Below are 9,262 nucleotides of genomic sequence, written 5' to 3'. Positions count from 1 at the left end.
CCCTGCCCTGAATTTTTGAAAGAGGATTTGTATAATCTTTACAGTGTTGAATTTGGTAAGAACAAATTACTTGTTAGTGTGTAGGACCATGTGACGACTATCCCAGAATCCAGCTCGGTGCTCAGCACTTAGCAGGTGCTCAGGAAACATTTCTTGACTCAGTGGCCCTCGTGATTTGATTCTGACTTCACAGAGGAGAAGCCGAGTTGATTTTCCCAGTTGACATCATGTAGAGGGTAGCAGGTGCCAAACTCAGCAGGTATTACGTCTGATTTGACATTTTCTTCTTGTAGTTTGGAGATTCTCATGCTCCCATCAGGTTTCAATCCCTCTCAGAGACGGTAGAAACATGCACAGGCCTACAGAGCCTCGTGGATAGAATGGGGCCGTCCAAACCTAACCCCCACAGTCGGTCTCCCTGGGCGAGGGGTGCCCCTCAGAGCCCCAGATACCAGCAGGGGCCTCTAAGAGCAAGGGGACAGAGGCCTGGACTTTCTCCAGGAGCAGGAGGTTCTCGGCCCCAGCATGCAGTACGTTTCCCCGGGCCTGTCGCTCTGCGGGGCCGGTTCCCACAGTAGTAGCTCACAGCAAGCAGCTGTCTCTCCCCGTCCTTCTGATCTGTCATCCACACAGCAAGCCAGAGTGACCAGGGCCAGTTTCTTGGGTGTGTGATCGGTGCCATCCCATTTCCAAGTGTGAAAGACCAGAGTGAGGCGTGAGCAATATCCAGCCCCGCCTGCTAGGGAAGGTCTCTCCTGGACTTCTCCGGGTGAATCCATCCCCCTGCCCCTCTGCATCCTAGCACCTAGGGCTTAAGAATAACTTCGCCTGGGCAAGTGGCTTTCTGTACGTACTTGTGACCCCCTCAGAGCTCAGAGGAGTGAAAGCAAACACCCAGGGCCCCTGGCTCATATGGGTCAGCTGGGAAGCAAGCCCGGAGCAGTCTGGCTCCAGAGCCTTGGCCGCTTGTAACCTATCACAACCAGGTACCTGATCACGAGCCACCTGATGGCCAGATCACGTCCAGTCAGGAAAGGGGAGGCAGGCAGGCCCCCGGGGGGGCGGGGGGGAATGGCATCTGAGCTGGGCCTGCGAGCGTCTCTCCGGGGGGAGGAGGGGGAGCAACCTCCTGCAGGCAGGGGGAACACGGAGCCAAGGTGCAGAAGCAGGGAAGGGGGAGAGAGGGCAAAGCCCGGAGAGGAAGTTTCAGGCCCGCAGGTACAGGCCAGGTGGTTTGGATTTTGATCTGATGGTTGTAGGGAGCTACGGCCAGTGTTGGAGCAGCATGGAGCCGCATGGAGCAGCTGTGCTGGGCGGGGAGCTCTGGCTGTGCGCTGCGCAGCAGATGGGAGGAGCCCAGTCTAGAGGCAGTTAGAAGGCCCAGAGGGGATGGTCACAAGCTCGAAGCTGCGCGAAAACCATGGGAAGGGGAAGACACCAGGAGTCACACAGTCAATGTCAGAGACGCCAGGGGGGCTGGGGACTCGGCTCCAGGAGGGAAGGCGCAGGACCACATGCAATAGGCCAGCATCCTGGGGCCCCGCATAGAGCGGGTGCTCAGTAAAATGTTCCTCCGGTGACGGAAGGGAGGCTCCCCGTCCCTCTCCAGGTCAGCTGGGGCGGTGCCGTCCCCGTTTCCCACACCCCTCCTTTTGCACACCGTGCTCGCTGGCCCCCGAAGAACCCTGGCTGGACCAGTAGGGGCAGTGCCTGCCCACAGCTCCATCTCTGCCACGCACCCATATGGCTTCTCTCTCTCCATCCCTCCTCCCCCCTCCCTGTCCTTATCTCTCCCTTCCGTCTCCATGGCGACTCACCACCTCAGCTCTCGCCTGCATCCCAGCCTCAGCCAGGGATTCTGGGCCCGGCTCCGTCCCTCCCTCCTCCGGAGCCCTGGTTCCCGCAGTCCTGTCTCCTCCCCCTGGGGTGAGTCCAGAGGCAGCCTCCTCTTTTCCCGACTGTCACATCTATTTTCCAGCTCTGACGAGTCCGGGTCGGCTCCTCTGGGGAGACCATCCCCCACCCACCCACCCTCCACCCGCCACAGCTCGGCCCTTCCAGGAGGAAAGCCATCCTTTGCGGCAGCCGATCTCGGGTCTCTGTCTTGGGCCTCCGCTCTCTGCGTGCAGACCTCTCCCCACTCCCAGCGCCCCCCATGCCGAGGTCCGCCTTGTCAATCATCTCCTTTTGTCACTGGCTGGGCAAACAGGCAAGTCCTGGGTCCTGACATCTGGGGGAGGGGCGGGGGGGGCAGAATGGGTGGGGGTGGGAAAGGGCCACCTGGGGACAAGGGATGGGTCTGCAGAAGGGGGATGGAGGCCACTGAGACCCAGGAGGAAGACAGAAACCCGGATTCTTTTCTAGATAGCGTTTTATTCCCACCCCCCGCCCCCCATTTTTGTCTCCAAGGAGAGAAAACGGAGCTTTGTGGGAAGCAGTCGCAACAGTTGGTAAGTGGTAGGGCCTGCCGGCAGGACTGCTTCAAAGCCTGCTCGCTCTCCGTGGGTCCAGGAACCCGGGCCCCGTGGCCCCCGGCGTCCCGTGGGCTCTCCCAGGGGAGGGCCCGAAACTGGATCTGCTGTGGAGGGAGGGACAGGGAAAATCTGGTGGGTACTGCTTGGAGACCAAATCCAGCTCCAAGAGGGAGGGCAGAAGGCATCATCTAAGAACCAGAGCCATCTGCCCCACCACCGGGGGCTCCCACCCTCTCCTTGTGGCCCCACGGTGTATGCAGGTGTCACTCCTGGGGAGGGGGAGGGTCAGGCTGAAGCCAGTAACTCCCGGTAGGAGCCCTTGCAGTGGAAGGCTGTGGGAGAGGGGTTTCGGGAAGGTTTGTGCCAGGCACCGGGCAGGATGCCCTAATGGCCCCATGAGCCCAGGGCTGCTAACCTCTCCTCTTGGCCAGTTAGGAAACGGGGGGCCCAGATCAGTCCGTGCAGGAGCCTGCCCGTGGCCGCCCGGGGTAGCGGTGGCGGCTGCAGTGGGGCAGGGTTAGGACCCCATGCGGGTGCCCCCCTGCCAGGAGCACTGTCCCCACGGCTCTGCCGTCCCCGGCACTGGGGTGCAAGTCAGTGAGCTGGCCTTTCTGGGAGCACCCTGCCCCCAAACTCGCAGCCCGACGTACTCCCTGCATGCCCCCCCTAAGCTGCTCCCAACACCCTGCTCTGCCGCCCCCCACCCCCTCCACCCCAGGTCCCACACGCCATTCCCCAAGTTAGAGCTGGGCCTGGGGTCCCGGCCTGCGGTGCCCCGGGAGCTTCCTGCCTGCTCCATCTGCCTGGAGAGGCTGCGAGAACCCATCTCGCTGGACTGCGGCCATGACTTCTGCACGCGGTGCTTCAGCACACACCGTGTCCCCGGCTGCCAGCCAGCCTGCTGCCCCGAGTGCCGGAAGATCTGCAAGCAGAAGAAGGGCCTCCGGAGTCTGGGGGAGAAGATGAAGCTCCTGCCACAGAGGCCTCTGCCCTCCGTGCTGCAGGTCCGGGGCCCAGGCCTCGGTGCTGGGGCTGGTGGGGTGGTGGGGGGAGCTGGAGGGACCGGGGTCCGATCCCCGAGGAGCGCAGCGGCTCTGGCTCTATTCTGGGATGTCAGGGTGGGGAACAGAGTCTGGGGTCGGATGCACGCCGCACTTGGGGTCCCACTGGCAGCGCCTGGTGGCGCAGGGAACCGTCCTTCTCCTGACGCAGGAGACCTGTGCTGTGAGGGCAGAGCCGTTGCTGCTCGTGCGAATCAATACCTCTGGAGGCCTCATCCTGAGGATGGGGGCCATCAACCGCTGTCTGAAGCACCCCCTGGCCCGGGACACCCCTGTCTGCCTCCTGGCTGTCCTGGGGGAGCAGCACTCAGGGAAGACCTTCCTCCTCAACCACCTGCTCCGGAGCCTGCCACGCCTGGTGAGGGCAGGGCTGGGGCAGAAGGGCCGTTTCGGGGTCCCAGCCTGGCATTGGGAGGGGAATGGGGGCTGGAAGGACCAGCGGATGCTCTCTTTTCTGCCTTGCAGGAGTCAGGGGAGGGCGGCTGGCCGAGAGGAGGAGGGTCCCTGCAGGGGTTCAGGTGGGGTGCCAACAGCCTTACCAGGGGCATATGGATGTGGAGCCACCCTTTCCTGCTGGGGAAGGAGGGGAGGAAGGTGAGGGGCATGAAGGGCACAGGAGGTGAAGATTGCGGGGCGGGGGAGGAGCGGGTGAAGAGGTTTGGGGGGATGGGGAAATCATAGACAAAGGGGAGGGGAATGGAGAAAGCAAGCTTTGGGGGCAGGTACAGGAAGATGCAGTGGACAGAGGGAGGGTTGGAGGGGAGCACATGGCGGAGTGAGGCAGGCCTGACCCCTCGGTTCATCTCCCCGCCTCCCCCACCCCCTGTACAGGTGGCCGTGTTCCTGGTGGACACAGGGGACGCCATGAGCCCCGAGCTGAGCAGAGAAACCAGGACCAAGCTCTGCGCCCTCACCACGATGCTGAGCTCCTACCAGGTGAGGGCGCTGTGATCAGGTGCCCCGCCCCATCGGCCCAGCTCCCGCTCAGCTTTCTCCAGGACAGGGACATCTCAGCTGGGGAGGGGGGCGGGGGCTGGCCCTGGGAGTGCTCGGGATGCTTACCCTGATCTCACAGATGCCTGTGTCTGGGGTCCCCCCACAGGTTCTGGGGATGCCCCTGCAAGGGAGGGATGCCCGCAGTCGGTGAAGGTGGGAACATGGTTTGTTCAAAAGGGAAGTCAAAGGTCCCCGGGAGCCGCTGAAGGTCCGCAGGACCATTCCCGGGCCTGCCTTCGGTCCCTCATGGCCAGCCCCGGACCTGCAGGCTGCGGAGGCCCCCAGGCAGGTGTCTCCCGGGTCCCGGCCCCACTGTCAGCCTGCGAGCTCCTTCCTCACCGGGGTCTTCCCAGTATCTCTTTGCCTTTGCAGACCCTCTTCCATCTTGTTCTCCTTGGTTCCAGATCCTCAACACCTCCCCGGAGCTGAAGGACACAGACCTGGAATATCTGGAGGTGAGGAGAAAATTTGGTCCTGGGGTGCCACCCTATCCCTGCCCTGGCCATAAGGCTAGGGGACTGGACCAGCCGTAATGGGGTGCCTTCCAGTTCTGGCCTAGCAGTTCGTGACCTGGAGCTGGGCTGGTGGGTTTGAGGGCAGAGGGTGGAGCACAAGATGCCCGGTTGGGAGAGGCAGGAGAGTCCCAGAGCTGGGAGGGTGGGGGATGGGGAGGGTGGGGGGGTGAGGGTGGGGGAGGGGGAGGGTGTGGGGGTGAGGGTGGGGGATCCCCCAGTGGGCCCAGAGGGGAGGAAGCCACAGTCCTTGGGGTGACCCAGCCATGACCCCTGGTGCCTCACCCCCAGATGTTTGTCCACGTGGCCGAGGTGATGGGCAGGCATTATGGGATGGTGCCAATCCAGGTGAGACATCCATTTCTGGACCCGTCACCCGAGACCCTAACACCCCCAGGCTGCTGGTGTCAGGACGCCTTCTCTTCCAGCACCTAGATCTCTTAGTTCGTGACTCATCCCACTCCAACAAGGCGGGGCTGGGCCGCGTGGGTGACATCATTCAGGTGAGGGGTGCGAAGGAGGGGAAGCAAGGGGGTTGGGGGGAGCTGGGCCGAAGGGGAGGGGAGGCCTGAGGGGGCCTGCGCTGGAGCCAAGAACAGGAGCCTGGTCCCTAGCTCAGAGGTCTCCCCATCCGTCTCTCAGAAATCCTCCGGCAAATACCCCAAGGTTCAGGAGCTGCTCCAAGGGAGGCGAGCCCGCTGTTACCTCCTGCCTGCCCCGGGGCGTCGGTGGGCAAGCAAAGGCCACGGAAGCCCCTGCGGTGAGTGTCCCCGGGGACAAGGCCTCCCCAGCTTGCCCGCCTCCGGGCGACCCCCTGGCCCCAGCGAGCTTCTCGCTGCCTCTGACACCCTTTCTCCTCCCAAAGCCCGGCCCTGCTCAGCCCCCGGTCTCCTCAGCATGAGGAATCTCTTCCTCAGACACAGATGACGATTTCGGCCACCTCTGTGCCTACGTGGCGGACGTGCTGAGCGCAGCCCCCCAGCACGCCAAGAGCCGCTGCCCGGGGTACTGGAGCGAGGGCCGCCCCGTGGCCAGGGGGGACAGACGCCTGCTCACGGGGCAGCAGTTAGCTCAGGAAATCAAGGTGCGCGCACCCCCACGCCCGCCCGCCCCCAGGCCCCGGAGAGCCCGCCGCCCCCCTGCCCGCCCTCACCCCTCCCCTGATGTCCCCGCAGAACCTCTCCGGCTGGATGGGGAGGACCGGGCCCGGGTTCGCCTCCGCGGACGAGGTACGTCCCCCCTCCAACCCTCCGGAGGGTCTGGGGGGGCCGGATGCGTGGGCCCTGGGATGCAGCCGAGGGCGGGAGCGGGAGGAGGGAGGCAGCCTGGCTTTGCCGTGGACAGATGGCCGCCCAGCTGCACGACCTGAGGACGGTGGAAGCTGCCAAGAAGGAGTTCGAGGAGTACGTGCGGCAGCAGGTGAGCCGCGCGGCCCCGCGCGGGAGCCCCAGGCCTCGGGCTCCCGGGCGGGCGGTCAGCGCGCCTCCCTTTCTCCCCGCCGCAGGACGCGGCCACCAAGCGCATATTCTCCGCGCTGCGGGTGCTGCCCGACACCATGCGCAACCTCCTGTGCACCCAGAAGGACGCCGTCCTGGCCCGCCACGGGGCGGCCCTGCTGTGCAAGGGCAGAGAGCAGACCCTGGAGGCTTTGGAGGCCGAGCTGCAGGCCGAGGCCAAGGTCTTCATGGACTCGTACACCATGCGCTTCTGTGGCCACCTGGCGGCCGTGGGGGGCGCCGTCGGGGCCGGGCTCATGGGCCTGGCCGGCGGCGTGGTGGGCGCGGGCATGGCGGCGGCCGCGCTGGCTGCCGAGGCTGGGATGGTGGCGGCTGGCGCCGCGGTGGGGGCCACGGGGGCTGCGGTGGTCGGCGGCGGCGTGGGCGCTGGCCTGGCCGCCACCGTGGGCTGCATGGAGAAGGAGGAGGACGACAGGGTGCAGGAAGGGGACCGAGAGCCCCTGCTGCAGGAAGAGTGACCAAAGGGGGCGAGGGATGCCAGGTGGGAGGGAAGGAGGCGCGGGAGGGGAGGGGTTGGGGGTGGTGCCGAGGGCCCCCCTACCCCCCCACCCCCACCCCCTTGGGCCGCGCTGCCGCGGTGGAATTGCCCAGTGTCTGGGTGGCTGAGTGAGCTGGACAATCGAGGTGGCCCCAGGATCCTAGAGAGAGGCCGTCGGGGGCCAGGAGGCTGTGTCCGGAGACAGCGAATAGAGTATAGGGCCTGTTTCTGGTGGCAGACCGTTGCTGACCTGCCATGGTTCCCAGGTCCACTTGGCCCCAGTGTCTCCCGTCAAGAGTGAGGCTCCACCCTCCCCACCCTGGCTTCTTTCCCCTGATGATCCGGGATTGTAGGAAGGCTGAGCAGGCACCATTCTGGAAGCGTCCCTTGGGGTAGAGAGGATCCGTCCCTTCACAGATGGGAGGAGAAGTCCCAGGTTGAGTGACCTTGGTGCTCAGGGGCAGGGAGCACAAAGGAGGGGCTGGGGTGGGGGGAGAGAAGGAGGGGCCACCCGGCAAAACCAAAGAGTCCAGGTACGGTGGACAGTGGCCTGAACCCCGGAGTGGAGCCATTTGCTCTGACCACTCTTCCCCAAGCTGCCCCAGGAGGATAATGGTGGCCTCCCCCACCCTCTGCAACCCCAGGGAGGCCGCATGGGCCCTTTGAATGGGGGTCCCTGCAGCTGTTCCCTCATGGTGGTGCCCTTTGTCGAGCCTGCTCAGACAGCAGAGGGCCCAAGTTCTTTCTGGAATGCTGTCCCCGCAATGGGTTAGATGCCAAAGAAAAACACCAGTAATTGCATTCGGCGCTAAACCAGGCAGCGCTCCTAAGTCTATGGAAGCCCTGCAAGGGACAGCAAAGGGAACACTTTCCACACCGGACACGAGCACGCCCTCTTTCCCGAACCCGTGTCTGCAGGAGACCTGGGTGCAGCCCTCCACGGGAACCCAGAGGGCCCAGCGCCCTGCCACAGGACAAGGAAGTCCTGCTGGAAGACTTCTAGGCTATTTACCCTGTAAAGTACTCATGGGCTCATTATATTAAAAAAATAAAATATGTGTGCTTGAGCCTCAGCTTCCCAGTAAATTATTGAAACAGGACTTGAATTCAGCCCCCAGAGGGCTTTGGGGCAGAGGGGTTGGCGGGGGGAGGTGAAGGAAGGCACTCCATTGTCGGGACCTGTGGACAGGGAGAGGGAGGCTGAAATTCAAGAGATCTGGGAGCTGAGTGTCCGAGGCCCCACACAGGGGTTGCAGGAGGGCTCAGGCCAAAGGCCAAGGGCACAGCCACCTTCCACTAGGACTTGGGGTCCTGCTCCCCTAGTCTCTCCTGCCTCAGATGACCCTGCGAGCAGACTGTCATCTGGCGTCTGTCCTGGCAGAAGGAGAGAGTGGAGGCGGAGCTGGGGAGTCCTTGCGAAAGCGTCGGAGGAAGGAGGACCCAGGCCCACCTCCGTGGGGGTCAGCCAGCCGGCGTTCACCTGCTGCTTCTCCTCTCCTCCTCAGCTCCCCATTGCAGAGTTAGAGCAGGGGCCACTGTGTCCCAAAGTCTGCCTTTTACGGAGAGGGGAAGTCTCAGCTAACGCTCCCCAGCTGGGGTTCCCCCGCAGATGTCAGCAGAGAGATATTTTAAGGGCAGATGTGCTGAAGTCAAGATGCTCCTCTTTGGTGATTTCTTCCCTCTTCCCATTCAGCTCTAGGAAACAGTGCTGGGGGTATGAGGCAGAAGGACGTGGTCTGGGACACATGGCCCAACAGTAGAAGCTTCAGTTAGCAAGCCGGGGACAAAATAATGACCCCAAAATAATCCCAAAGACCGGGTTGGGGACAGGTGGGTTTAAGACAGAGGGCTGAGGGTGACTAATGTTTGGAGACTGGGCCAGAGGTGGGGGTAGAGTCCAGACTTTGTCCGGTGTTTGCCGAGAATGGCTTCCTGGAAGCATCTTTTGGGCTCTTCCATCATCATGTGGTGGGCCCATGAGCTACAAAACCTCCCAGACTTTGGGGCTGTTAGCCTTAGAACTTTGGGAGGGAGCTCCATAGAGTCCCCCGAAGGAGGGTTTTGTCTAGCTAGAATCCCATCTAACAGGTCTGGAAGGAGCTGCCGTGGGCTATTTCACCCTGATCTTTGAATGGAAGTGAGCTGTCGGCCACGCGGGCGAAGGGCTCCACGAAAGCCAGATGAGTCATATTAAGTAGTTATTTGTCTTGTGCCTTTTAGTTTC

At 63.2% G+C, this 9,262-nt stretch overlaps 1 protein-coding gene across 2 annotated transcripts; it reads left to right on the top strand.

Moving 5' to 3' along the window:
• Positions 1-2,015: 2,015 nt before the first annotated feature.
• RNF112 (ring finger protein 112) lies at positions 2,016-8,098 on the top strand. 2 transcript variants are annotated; one of them, XM_027624598.1, is made up of 14 exons: positions 2,016-2,209; positions 2,410-2,450; positions 3,193-3,478; positions 3,687-3,893; positions 4,001-4,129; positions 4,367-4,471; positions 4,936-4,986; positions 5,335-5,391; positions 5,472-5,546; positions 5,686-5,803; positions 5,961-6,127; positions 6,219-6,272; positions 6,388-6,462; positions 6,548-8,098. In XM_027624598.1, the coding sequence occupies exons 1-14, from the start codon at positions 2,156-2,158 to the stop codon at positions 7,016-7,018; spliced, it is 1,890 nt and encodes a 629-aa protein (XP_027480399.1). In that variant the 5' UTR covers positions 2,016-2,155; the 3' UTR covers positions 7,019-8,098. The 2 variants fall into 2 exon arrangements, with proteins under 2 accessions (XP_027480399.1, XP_027480400.1); XM_027624599.1 differs by having other exon boundaries at positions 2,082-2,209; positions 5,967-6,127.
• The last annotated feature ends 1,164 nt before the right edge of the window (positions 8,099-9,262 follow it).

The sequence above is a fragment of the Zalophus californianus genome, chromosome 16, assembly GCF_009762305.2.
Source record: "Zalophus californianus isolate mZalCal1 chromosome 16, mZalCal1.pri.v2, whole genome shotgun sequence".
NCBI classification, from domain to species: Eukaryota; Metazoa; Chordata; class Mammalia; order Carnivora; family Otariidae; genus Zalophus; species Zalophus californianus.
This window is presented reverse-complemented; position numbering and strand designations above follow the sequence as displayed.